The sequence below is a fragment of the Lipophrys pholis genome (genome assembly GCF_963383615.2).
Source record: "Lipophrys pholis genome assembly, chromosome: 12".
Taxonomy (NCBI): domain Eukaryota; kingdom Metazoa; phylum Chordata; class Actinopteri; order Blenniiformes; family Blenniidae; genus Lipophrys; species Lipophrys pholis.
The window spans coordinates 7,376,434-7,389,764 of NC_137641.1; the positions used below are offsets into that span (position 1 = coordinate 7,376,434).

The 13,331-nt window shown below is 42.8% G+C and overlaps 1 protein-coding gene across 3 annotated transcripts in view; it reads left to right on the plus strand.

The window, feature by feature from the left end:
• The first annotated feature begins 193 nt into the window (after positions 1-193).
• The window catches only part of wdr7 (WD repeat domain 7), a 124,370-nt gene continuing 111,232 nt past the window's right edge, over positions 194-13,331 (plus strand). For 2 of the 3 annotated variants that reach the window (XM_080477221.1, XM_080477222.1), the window contains exons 1-9: positions 194-367; positions 3,937-4,108; positions 4,596-4,702; positions 4,828-4,906; positions 5,305-5,479; positions 7,875-7,951; positions 8,133-8,252; positions 9,074-9,219; positions 9,900-10,002. In XM_080477221.1, the coding sequence (XP_080333347.1) occupies positions 3,950-4,108; positions 4,596-4,702; positions 4,828-4,906; positions 5,305-5,479; positions 7,875-7,951; positions 8,133-8,252; positions 9,074-9,219; positions 9,900-10,002 (966 nt within the window). In that variant the 5' untranslated portion in view covers positions 194-367; positions 3,937-3,949. The remainder of the gene's footprint in view (positions 368-3,936; positions 4,109-4,595; positions 4,703-4,827; positions 4,907-5,304; positions 5,480-7,874; positions 7,952-8,132; positions 8,253-9,073; positions 9,220-9,899; positions 10,003-13,331) is intronic. The other variant, XM_080477223.1, reaches the window with a different exon arrangement.

Here is a 13,331-nt window from a genome sequence, read left to right on the forward strand (position 1 = left end):
TATTTTGTATTTTTGTTGATAGCTGTCAGTCCTTCAAACTGAACATTTGAAAACAACAAACCAAACGTTTTTTTTCGTTAGTCGTCTTTATTTTTGTCTTTCTCACCACGGCCTGCAGAGGGCGCTGCTGCACGGTGCGCAGTAAAACGGCGCTCTCTCATTTTGAGGCTACGCAGCCTGCTGTAAATTCCCCAGTAGAAGAAGAGCGTTGGATCAGCTGACTGAACAGTCCGCAGCTTCTGGAGGACGAGAAGGTGAAATATCACAAAAAAGGGATTGACTCCGGTTTTTTTCCAGTACCGAGGGGAACGTTCATTGACACACCTTCCTCCCAGAGGGGAATGTTCCAGTAGGATTGGTGTCGCCGGTACGTGGGATCAGTTTTATGACATTTTGTTTTGGTTCTGTTACCCTCGATGCTAATTCCGGAAGTGGTATCATTGCGGTTATAGCTTAGTATTAGCATTAGCACCTGTGACGAGGCTGCACAGTTCATCTCTCCTCTGGTTTAATGTGAGGAAGCTGCACAGTTCATCCCTCCTCTGGTCCCACTGTTGTCTGCCAATGAGGCCCTGCATGTGAAGAGAAACGCTGACATTGAGAGGAATCAGTGAAGTGCTGCACAGCACTGATCCTGCATGATGAGGGCTGATCATTTCAGCCTATGTGTAAAAGGTGGGGTGTGTATGTGCTGTTTGTTGCTGTTTATTTTATTTATTTCCAGTTTGAATGTGTGTCTTGTTGGCAGATCTGAGAGTCGTGACTCTCTCTCGTGGTGTATTTACAGCAGTGACGCCCACAGCTGACTCTGCTCTGGAGTGGCGCGACAGTTTGAACACTGACGTAATGAAAAACCTGCCATCATTTTTTTTTTTTTGGGTTGTGACTTTGTGTTAACAGCATCATTAGCATGCCTTGATGCAGTGCAGAGCTGGTGCCAGACCAGCGGTTCCCAACCTGCAGTTTCAAGGCGCCAGAGATCACATTGAGGCCCTGAAGGCTTTTCTTGGTAGTAATGGTTCAATTCTCCAAGTTTCATTCGGCTCTCACTCGTGAAATCTTATGCTGGAGTTAAACTAGAAGAATGCTCACTCGACACAGTATTACTTTATTACACTTTATTAGACTGGAAAGCCTCAATTCTTGGTGGCAGAGATTCAAGAAGGTGCCGTAAACGTTCCTCAGAGACTTTGATCCATATTGAATTAATATATCATGCATTTGTTTTAGATTTGCTGGCTGAACTTCCATGAACTTCCATGATGCAAATATCCCGTTCCACCTTATCCAATAGAGCAGTGACCTCCAACGGCTGAAAGTGCCACACCAAACCCGGGGTCTCGGTATCCTGCATGTTTTCATGAACGTAGAACGACTCTTGTCACCAGCTCGACCCAGGTGCTGGAGTCAAGCAGCACGAGCTGCAGCGTAGCAGCAAGATCAGTCAGCTGAATTCTGCTTCCTGAGGTGGAGCGCTTCCAGCTTTGCAATCATTCATCCCCTGTCTGAAACATGATGGAGATATCTGATTCATAGTTAAGTTTTTTAGCTGTTGCTGCGCCTGTTGTGAGAGGTGAGGTTCACCTACACTTTTAGTATGGATCCTACGCAATGTTTTATAAATGAGGCCCCAGAACTGTGGAATAGAAACCATAACTGTAAGTGATAACGCACCTATTACACTAGCTGGATACAGGGAATGATCTCTTTTTAAAATATACTGGAATGAATGTCTCTATTCTATCCAGTGAAAGCTCAGTAAAATAAATGAAACACAATTTAAAGTAGAATTTCCAATGGTGAGGTAACACCATCGAGATTACGGGAGGGACGTAACGCAGTGTATCCAGGGAAAATATTAGAAATATCCTCTAAACTGGGGAAAGCTTGACTAAAAAATAACAAAGAGAATTGGAGAGTACGATTAAAGAACTGGAGATGGAACATTAGATGAGACCATAATGAGCTAAAAGCAAACATGTACTTTTAACAGTTAAAGCAGAATCGTCCCGACCTTTATATAAGTTATAGAAACTACGAAAAGGCTAATAGAGGTTGTCACTTACTAGCATTCCAACTTAGAAAGGCCCAAGCAAATACAATAATGTCACGAATCAAGCACTATTGTATCTAAACAAACTAAAGTAAAACCCAAAGAAATTACTGAGACCTTTGCACGTTATTATAAAAATGTAGGCAATGACTCTGAATCTGATCACAATGATCACGATACCTTAAACTGTAAACCTTTAAAAAAATACAATAAAATCAATCTACCAACCTGGTCAAGACAAGAAGCGTCTGAAATGATTCGGTCAAGTTCTCATCAGGAAATACAGGATTCTATCAAAACTCTTAAATACAATAAATCGCGTGGGACAGATGGGATCCTTGGGGAATTCTATAAATGTTTTAAAGAGGAGATTACATGTGTACTGTCTGAAGTATTTAACATCCGGAGACCCTCCTAAGATTTGAAGCGCAGAAGCCATCATATCAGTCTTACATGAGGAAGGAACAGATCCGACTCTGTGAAGGATTTAGACCAGTGAGCTTACTCTGATCATTTAAAGATTCTTACAGTTATATCAGCAAAAACACATCACTTATTAAAGTGGACCAAACTGGATTTATTCCAAGTAGCCAGGGAACAAACACCATTAGAATATTGAATAAAATATCCAGTTCAAGATACAAACCTCAGGCCTCTATGATACTTAACCTTGATGCACAAAAGGGGTTCGACTGGGTGAAAAGGAGCTTTCTTTATACCAGATCAGCTTTTGGGTTCCAACAGAATTTTATATTATATATTAAAAATAATATACAAGGACCCAAACTCAGGGATCAGAGTTGTTGCTCGGATTTCTTCTTACTCACGAGAGGAGTCAGACAAGCTGATTGGTCGAATCCACTGTTGTTTGCTGTATACATCAAACCATTGGCTGAATCAAAAGGACAGAACTATCATATATTGGGAATAAGGGATGAAGGAGGAGTGGAACACAGAATATCAGTGTTTGCAGATGATTTGTTAATGCTTTTGAATGATCCAACCCTATCGGTACCAGGCCTGTTAGATAATCTCAGAGAATACGGAAACATTTCAGGATATGTTTGACAATTTGAAACAAATCAATTACTCTGACGATTTCAGTTAAATGTCCAGCAGAGTTTAAAGAAAAGGTTAAATTTATAAGGAAGTGACAAAGGGTTTAGATACCTCATTGTTTTTATTACTCCTAATGTCTCAGTTATATGAGGCAAACTACGGAAAACTGATAAAGGACATTAAAAAAAGATCTGGATCGATGGTCTGATTTAGCCTCGACTCTCATTGGGAGGGTGGAAACCATCAGAATGAACATCCTGCCAAGACTTGTTCCTGTTCCAGTCACTTCCAGTTAGGATCCCTGGCTCCACCTTTTAAAAGGCTGGAAACCATCAGGCAAAAGAAAAAGGCAAAAATTAAATTGAAGACATTGTTAGCGCCTCAGCAAAATCTAAGGAACTATTATTGGGCAGCCGAACTTTGTTCTCAATCTATGGATAACTGAAGATCCAATATGGGTCTGGAAGTGGGGCAAGGGGCCTGCTCTACTGTGTCTTAGGATCACTACCATTCGGTGTAAAAGAAGCTTAAATTCCAAAATGAATTGATTATAGTAATGCTGAAGATATGGTGAACTATACAAAAGAAAGTAAGTATATCAAAAATAGCAAGACTTTGCACCGTGTACTATGGATGCAAGATATGAGAAATGGACAAACAACGGATTTGTGTGACAAACTGTGTGTAAGGAAATAAATACTGCTGCCATCTCTTACATGCATAGATATATCGACAGTATTTCCTTCTGTGTCATTGCCTGGTTTACCTTTACATCAGCTTTTAATTCAATAAAATCGAACCTCCTCATCCTTCTTTCCCACCAGACTGATCACCACCATGTCCGGGAACAACTTGGTTTTACCCATAGTGCTCTGGGGACGCACGGCGCCCACCCACTGCATCAGCAGCCTGCTGGTGATGGACGACTTCAACACCATCATCACCGGCTGCCACGATGGGCAGATCTGCCTCTGGGACATGACGTCAGAGCTCAAGGTACCGCGGACCTGGACTGATCTCCTCTCGATCAGGCTGGCAGGAGGACACACTCCGAGTGTCCAATCGCTTTGGAAATCAGTTTGAACTGTGACTTAAAGTTGGTTTGAAATCAGTAGAAAGTCACATTCCAAGGAAGCACATGGTGATCATCATAAGAGAAATCAAACAGAAGCTACTTATCACCTCAAAACTTCCAAAACACAGTAAAATGTGGTTTGAAACTAGTAATAGAAAATAAGATTAACCCCACCAAAAAATCATTCAGTGACGAAGTCTGAACACAGTTTTAAAACAACAGCTCAGCAAATAATCCCAAAAAGAGTTCTGCCTTTTCAAATTCAACACCAGAAACCCGTGGGTTCCCAAACCACACAGAAACAATCAGGTTAAACACATCCCAGTAAGGAAAGTCTGAAACAAAACAACTCGCCAATAAACGTTGGCCAGAAGTTGGTCAAATGTTGATTCTCTCCCCTCTGCTCAGATTTGTCCCCGGGCCATGTTGTTCGGTCACACAGCCTCCATCACCTGTCTGTCCAAAGCCAGCGCCAGCAGCGACAAGCAGTACATCGTCAGCGCGTCTGAGAGCGGGTAACACACACACACACACACACACACACGCACACGCACTTGCACACGCACACACACACACACACACACACACACACACACACACACACACACACACACTGATATCGGTTTGTCCACGTCCACAGGGAGATGTGTTTGTGGGACGTGAACGATGGACGCTGCATTGAGTTCACCAAGCTGGCCTGTGCTCACACCGGGATCCAGGTAACGTTACACACTGACTTCAACGTGTACGCCGTGACTGAAACGCTGCAATAACAACCTGTGAGGACTGAGTGGAAGCAGGTCAGGGACAATGTGATGCGTCTCACTCAGCCTTCTCTCATTCTATATTGTTCAGACACAAACTCCTCCTCCTCCTCCTTCTAAGACTGCATCTCTAGAAAAGGAAAAAAAATTCTTCGGCAGGTTTTGTGCATTTTGCTCATCAAAAATACTGTTGATGTAGTGGATGGCATCATCAGCATATTGATTCATTATTCGCTTTGTTACGTTTAAAAAGAATACAATATTGGCAGGTATTACGTTGTTGGCTGTTAGGACATTATTCTGTAGATATCAGGTCGTTTATTAAAAATCTTCCTGTCGCCATCTTCTTCCAGTTTTATCAGTTCACCATCGGCACTCAGAGGGAGGGACGGCTCCTCTGCAATGGTCATTACCCCGAAATCCTTGTGGTGGACGCCACCAGCCTGGAGGTCCTCTACTCGCTGGTGTCCAAGATTTCCCCCGACTGGATCAGCTCCATGAGCATCATTCGATCTCACCGCACACAAGGTGGGAAACAGGGGAGGGTCACCAGACATTTACCTGCACTAATCCTGAAAAAACTGACCTTTAGAAGCACATTATGGACAATAAATACATTCATGACTGAGCAGTTTTCAAGCCAGTGTTAAGCCTCGTTTCCACTGTGTAGTATGGGCCAGTATGGTATGGTATGGTATGGGACGGTACAGGTTTTTGTGTGTTTCCACTGACAAAAGCAGCGGCTGAAAGTGCCACACCAAACCGTTACCACTTTTTTGTAACCCTTCCGTTCAGGGAGCGAGCACATCGTTACGGTTCTATAAAGAGGAGCGACAGCGCAGCCGTCTGCGGATTGGTCAGTGACAATCGTCACTCTTAACAAGCAGCAATATTAAGATATCACATCTGCCGTAAACCTTCATGTTGTTGTTCTCATACACCATTTTGCGCACGCTGGTCGTTTAGATAACTGGGTTAATTGAAATGACTGCACTGGTACTACCCCCTGGTGTTCCGACGAGGTGCAGACGCTCCTCTCCCTAACAGGAAAGCAGGAGATTCAGCGGGAGATGGACGCTGCTGCTTAGAACGAGAAACTTTTCCAAGCTGTGTCGCAGAGAACTGAGGCTCAAGGCTTTGCTCGGGCGCCTGAGCAGCGCCGTAACAAATACGTTCCGCGCTGGTCCCTCGTGTACTGTTGCGTAATAATGTGAAGTACCTGCGTTGTTACATGACCGTTCACAACCCCGCCTACATTTTAACAGTACCCTCTGCCGTAGAACCGCGCAACAGAGTGCGCTTTGCCTTACTGTGCCCTGTCATAATGTGCAGCGGGAACAAGGATATAGAATCCCACAGGAACGGCATCACTTTTCAAAACTGATTAAAACTAAACTAATCTATTAAACTACCGTATTTTCCGGGCTATTGAGCGCACCTGGATATAAGCCGCACCTGCAAGTACATATAAATGCCGCACTTGACGATAAGCTGCAGGTGTCCACATTATAACAGGGCTGGAATTTCACTGCGAGAATACGGGGATTATTCATATTTTCATCAATTCCAGCAAATCTCGTCTAATCTAATCATAGTTCTGGAAATTCCTGCACACACTGTGTGTGTGTGTGTGTGTGTGTGTAAGTGTAAGAAATACACAATCACAGGGTTTTATCTCGGTTGATAAAGTATTTTATCAGTTATTTGGTGATTGTGATTATGAGGAGGAAGATTTCTCAGCCACGGGCTCCAGCATGGCGGCTTTACGTGATGCACCTGAACGCATCACTCACGGCCGTCAGCTGCTGGAGTTCTGTACCACGGAAAGCAGCGCAAGACGAAGTCACCAAGAGCAGAAATATCACTTAGGGCAAGGTTTGGAGAAGCAGAGCACTCAAAACATGTATCTACATGCTAAAGTAGAATCTGTTGGCATGAAGCCCGTTAACCCGTAAAAATCCATAAATTAACCGCGTCATTGTATAAGCCTCAGGGTTCAAAGCGTGTGAAAAGTAGCAGCTTATAGTCTGGAAATTACGGTAATCACATTTTTTAAAAATCTGCTTGGGCAAATTCCTTTTTTTCCGCATTGACCAATCCTATTTCTAGGATGCGGAGGTGCTGCCACATTATGGCGCTCCAGGGAGTTGATGGGGGGGGGGGTCAAGGGTCATGCTCAGTCAGCTGTGTGATTTGAACTTGTGAACTCCCGACCCCAAGTCTGCTTCTCTAACCTCTTGGCTCCCACTGCCCAGGGAGCAGCTGAATAATCACATTTTTGATAAAAACAAAGTTTATTCTTACTTCTGTTATTATTTTGATGTGCACATAATGATGCTGGCATGGAACCCTAAAAACTGTAGTATTTAACACAAGAAGGCACTTCAGCACATTGTGGACTTGGAAATCAGTTCAGGCTCTAATTGTCTGTGACAATAATTTATGCTCCATAGTTGTTCCTGTACAAATAAAGAAATGAAATGAACATAATGTGATATTATAACTCATAGTCGTCGATTAATAGAAACTGTTTTTAAAAACTAAATTTTAATTGAGTTTGTCTGCATCGTTTCAATCTTTCTCGATTCACTCATCGGATGCTCGTTATCCTGGTGTGCTTCCACCTAGAGGCTGAATGGGGAAGTCCTTTTTAAATGTTTCCCATTTGAGAGGAAACACACGTGTTACTGTTGGATGTCAATTTATTGATCTTATGGCTTTTATAAATGATATGTAGATACTAGTATTGTTAACACAGCTTTGCGTTACATAATATATAGAATCATAACGCCTGTATTGTGACGAATAACATAACTAACGTAACACCAGATTGATGCCAATACCTAACCCATAAGTGTCAGTTGAATGCGTGTCCCCGTGCAGCCTTTCTAACTGTTAATGGGAGTGGTTTGTCTGCCCTCAGAGGACACTGTGGTGGCTGTGTCGGTGACGGGCATCCTGAAGGTCTGGATCATAACAGCTGAGGTCAACAAGATGCAGGTACACCACCGCACAGATGCTGTCGTGCTGAAAACAATTGCATCAGATGATGAAACTGAACTATTTATCACCTTTTGAAATGTCCAAAAATGCCCAGTCAAGAGTATAATGGACAGAAGGAACTAAGACATGAACAGAGAGACATGGATAACAGCCTGAAATGAGTGCATTGTGCTCTCAGGACCTTGACCCAGTGTTCGAGGAGGAATCCAAGCCCATCTACTGTCAGGGCTGCCAGAGCATCTCCTTCTGCACCTTCACTCAGAGCAGCCTGCTGGTGGTCTGCTCCAAGTACTGGAGGGTGAGTTCCCAGGGTCCGAGGTTCAGCACACTCTCAAACAAGGACACACCTCAAGTCCTGGACTTCCGGAGTGGACACCTGAAATACAAACAAAAGAAATGGTCTCGCGTCACAATTTGAAAGAGCTGAAAATCTGATACACCACCAACAAATGATAAATACTGTACACATGTCACAGTCCTTCTGGGACATCAATAAACATCTTGTGCAGGAAGCTGAACTGCTTTAAAATTATTATTTGTCTTAAACAAAATGGAGAACACTTTCCTAAATCATGCATGTACAATAACCTACCTGTCAAAAAGCTTCTCCACTCCTATCCAGTCTCTTGCCCTCCCAGACAGAGTTAATGGAAAAGATTAAAGTGTCAGAGTCTTTTCTCTTTTCACTTTAAAACAAGATATCTCCATAAAATGCTGAGTTGAAATAAATGCAGAACAATTAACAGGAGAAATCGAATAAATCTTCATGAGAGTAAATTGAAGTTACCTGAATGTGTCTATTAATACTATTCTATAGGGGGCTTTACTTTTCTGTTGCTGCACTCATTCAAAATATCCTCAAAACTGCTTTTATGACAAGAGATCATATTTCATGCCATGATTTCAATTTTCAACAAGAATGAACAGAAAACATAATCTGCTGCTGTGAAACCTGCTGATGCAGCTGAAGGGAGGAAAACATGTTTGTCAGGTTAGAATTGGGGGAAAAAGTACATACTATACTTTGAGTAGTTGCAAGTCAGATCATCATCCCAATAATCATTATCATTGCTAGTTTATCTAAGTTAGTGTGTGTGTGTGTGGGTCTGTGTGTGTCAGGTGTTTGATGCCGGGGATTACTCCCTGCTGTGCTCGGTGGCCAGTGACAGCGATCAGCTGTGGACTGGAGGAGAATTCATTGCTGCAGACAAAGTTATCATCTGGACTGAAGACGGCTGCAGTTTCATCTACAAACTCCCGGCCAGGTGAGCTGCTCACACCTCACACCTCACGCCTCACACCTCACGCCTCACCACTCACACCTCACTACTCACACCTCACTGTTGTTTCTCTTTACAGAGGAGGTACACAGACAAAAACAAACCATTTCCATTTATTTGATTGGTTTATGTTTCTAGATGTTTCTATAAGCCGTGTGAGGCCACATATTTAAAAACCACCATTACTATCTATAAGTGGTACTATAGCAGCATTCTGCCGTCACACAGTGACATCTAGTGGTCACAGATGGTATGTACTGATATATTTTGATATGAATAAGTTGCTGCACGGCGGGGCAATGGTTGGTGCTCTCGCCTCATGATACGAAGGTCTCCATAAAAGCGCTATATGGATGCAAGTTTCATAACCAGTCAGACAATTTAAAAAAAGGAATTAATTGTTTTTAAAATGCTATATTTGTTGTTTTACATTAATTCTAATTAATTCACAGAAGTTAGGAGTTTTCATAGTAGATATTTGAATAAAAACACCATAAATGTGTTTAAATATGCTGTAAATATGCTGCATAGAATTCACCTCGCCGTAACCTGGAGTTTGATGACTGTTGGATCGGCACAGATGGACTTCCCATGTCGGGAAGTGTTCCAGTGATGACACCGGTCTGGACTGATGACTGAACTCCTCACGCTTGTGTGTTTTCCAGCTGTCTCCCTGCAAGCGAACATTTCCGCAGCGACGTGGGGAAAACAAAGGAAGGCTCGATCCCTCCGCTGGTCTACAGCATCGCAGACCGCTCAGACAAACAGGTCAGGGGTCTGCGCGCAGAAACACATCTGAAGCTTTCAAACATGATCAATAACCGCAGACTGAACCACACGTCACAGCTCAAACTATCTATTGACCACTATCAGAAGCTGGTTAAGTTACTGTCTCACAGCAGATTCAATTTATCTATCGCCAACAGTTAATAACACCAAGAAATGTTTATAAAGAAGGAAAATACAGTTTTAAAATCTGAACGCGTTCACATTTTGCCTAATTTAGCAGCACTTTCCGCCATGCTTCTTGTTCTTACTCACAATCTAATTGGCTTATAGTGTTGTGTTCATCATAAAGAAAATGATTTATTTTCCCTAATTACCCATGAGAAATCATGCCGGTTAAACTGTAAAAGATATAATACGGCACATTTATGCTTGTGGTGATGCTGAAGCTTCGTCTGAGGAGGCGTAGAAGTGGTGACTGGTGGAGTTGGTGTCGGAGCTCAGGAAAATCCAGTTTTCCATCAACTTCAGCTTTTCTGAGGTGTTAGAGTCTCAGAAAAGCAATCGTCTCACTGATTTGGTTCGACTTTGAGTGAACTCACTCGATTAAGGCGAAGCGGACACCATCATGACAATATTATAAATAGTAAATGTACTTTTCTTTCTGTGTGCATTTGTGTTTTACTGCCTCTGTTCCATTTTGTCTGTGATTAGAGTAGACATATTGTGATCGGGGTTGACTTCAGACACATGGACGAGTCGCACTGCGTCTGACACGACAGTGAGATCAGTTTATATCAGTCTCTACATTGTTTTGTCCTCAATAAAAGCTTCTGCTCTCGTCAGTTTAGTCAGAGAGTCTGAGAACTGAGTTAAGAAAAGAATGTTTCAGCAGTGAAAAACAACTTTTGTTATTGTTAGCAGTGATCTTAGCATCAACGACATGCTAAATGGTGTGCAGATTGATGTGACAGGCTCTCGCCCAGAGAACAGAAACATGGTAGAGAGGATTTCACAACTTTCAGCACATTTACCCAAAAAAGTTAATGTTGAATAATACAATTATTTTTTCTTTAAAAATAAAAAATCTATTTCTTCAGATTTCATGTAAAGAAATATGATAAAATTTAGAGTGTCAAGTATTAAAAAAAAACAACTTTCAAAATACAAGAAAAACTGAATGCAACAGACGGCGAGCCACATACACCGGCACCATCTTGCTGTGTACACTGCATTATTTGAACCTTCAACAATTCCCCACCATGTAAATATACAAATAGTGCAACCCTACATACACTGGACTGAGCCATCTGCTGTCAGACGGGTGAAATACTGTTCCAACAGAGGTACGTGCTCCAGTGTAGGAACAGTCCGACCGGAGCAGAGGCAGTTAGTGGTAAGTTGCGCTGGAGTTTTGCGAACGTTCAGACTAAATACAAGTGAAATGGGTTGTTGTGGGTACCACACTACAGGCCCCACAATGTTATTAGATACATTAAACAGTGATGACCGCTGTTTTTAGGTCTCTTATCTGTCAGAATGCACGGAGATGCATAGTCCAACCACACCCACGCCAGCGTGGGAGACCTGATGGCACACCCCACTCCCAGTGCCCATAAACACTCACACATCATATTTCCCAGATGAAAACGCCAAAATATTAATAGTATAAGTCCATTTATGAGCAAGGGATTCATATCCTGATGTGACTCGGAGTTCACAGTGAAACAGGAGTATCACCTTTTCACAAGCCCATTTGGGAGCAGAGCGAGCCGTTTGCTCTCCATGATTTAAAATGAGTCTGGACAGGCGGGAGCGAGCTGGCTAGCCTCCTCTCTCCAGGAAAATACAGTGCAACTCACAAAACATAAGCAGTGTGACCTACAACAATCTGGTATTGGTTCGATCGTTATCATCAAAGGTTTGATTGACTGAAAATGACCTGAGGTCTTCATCTTGACGATCGCTCTCAGTCCATGTGTCTGAACTGACCACATCATTATTGAGTTAATTCGTCCTTGTTCTGTGCGTATTTATGATTTATTGTCTATTCGTGTCTTGTCTGTGCATTTAGTTGTTTTTGTTGTTCTGTCCTTTGATTGCTGCCATGCGCTCCTCCCTCCTTCGACCTCCTCGCTCCTCTCAGACGGGAGGAGCGGTAGGTGAGCAGGAGGAGGAGGAGGAGATGGTTGTGGAGGTGATGTGCCTCCCTGCCAGCGGGTATGACTTGGAGCTCTACACCCCAGCGGTGCTATACCGACACCAGCCTCTAGAGGCGCCTGTAAGCCCCCCCACCCCTCCCGTGGACAATGCATCCTGGAAACAGAAAGCAGGAAAAAGAAAAGTTCCAGCTTCTTGGCTGAGCTGCAAAAGCTAAAATTGATTCACAAAAACAATAAACTCATAATGTTTTTGGTAAATATTAGAAATGAAATGTGAGCTAAATGTTCACACTGCACAGTGAAAGGGCCACAGCAGAGGTTTAGTGTGTTTTAGCCTGTTACTTAAAGTATTTCAGTTAATATGAAGTATTTTCTCGCACTAAGTTTCTGAGAATTGGTGCCTGATTACAGTCACTACATACACCGGTGAAAAGTACAAGAGTGGGATTAAAATACTAGTTACTGCAATGAAACTACATCCTTCAATTATCGCACAACACATTCAGCTCGTGACATCAGTCAGTGGGAGGAAGATGCTCTATAATCTGGGTGTTATTGCTTCCTAAAAGAACCAGATTCATGAAGTGCCACATGTTGGCATCGTGGTGAGCGCTCTCGCCTCACAGCGAGAAGGTCCGGGTGCAAATACCGGCTGTGACCTTTCTCTTTGAAGTTTGCATGTTGTGTGTGTGTGCATGCGTAGGATTTTCCTCTCCAGTAAACAGGAGTTTGATAAAATGGCAATAGAGCTGCTGACTTTCAGATAGTGCTACAGCTTACAAATGAGCAAGAGAGTGACGGACAGCGGCTCTGCCACTGATTTCCACTGTGACAAATACTCACTGAAAGCTCAGCGATTGTCACTGTATTTCTGGTTTAAGGGGGGAGGAAGACTTTTAGACGCCACACTTACATGTTTTTTTATTTCTAATGAATTCTCCTTCCACTTCACAATTGGCGAGTGGCACGTTATGTTTCTCGATCACATGAACCCCCAATAAAATAACATTTACATATGTCACTGCGACGTTACAAGATGTGGAAAAGTTCCATACTTTTTGTAGCTCCGCGTTAGCAATGAAAAGCCACACGACGAATACAAATAAATGTGAGGATATGAAAATAAACGGCAGGAAACCTGTGATCTGGTCCTTTTTACATCTCCAGACATCAAGCTGTGTGGCCTGACAAACCCCAGCCGAGGTGTTG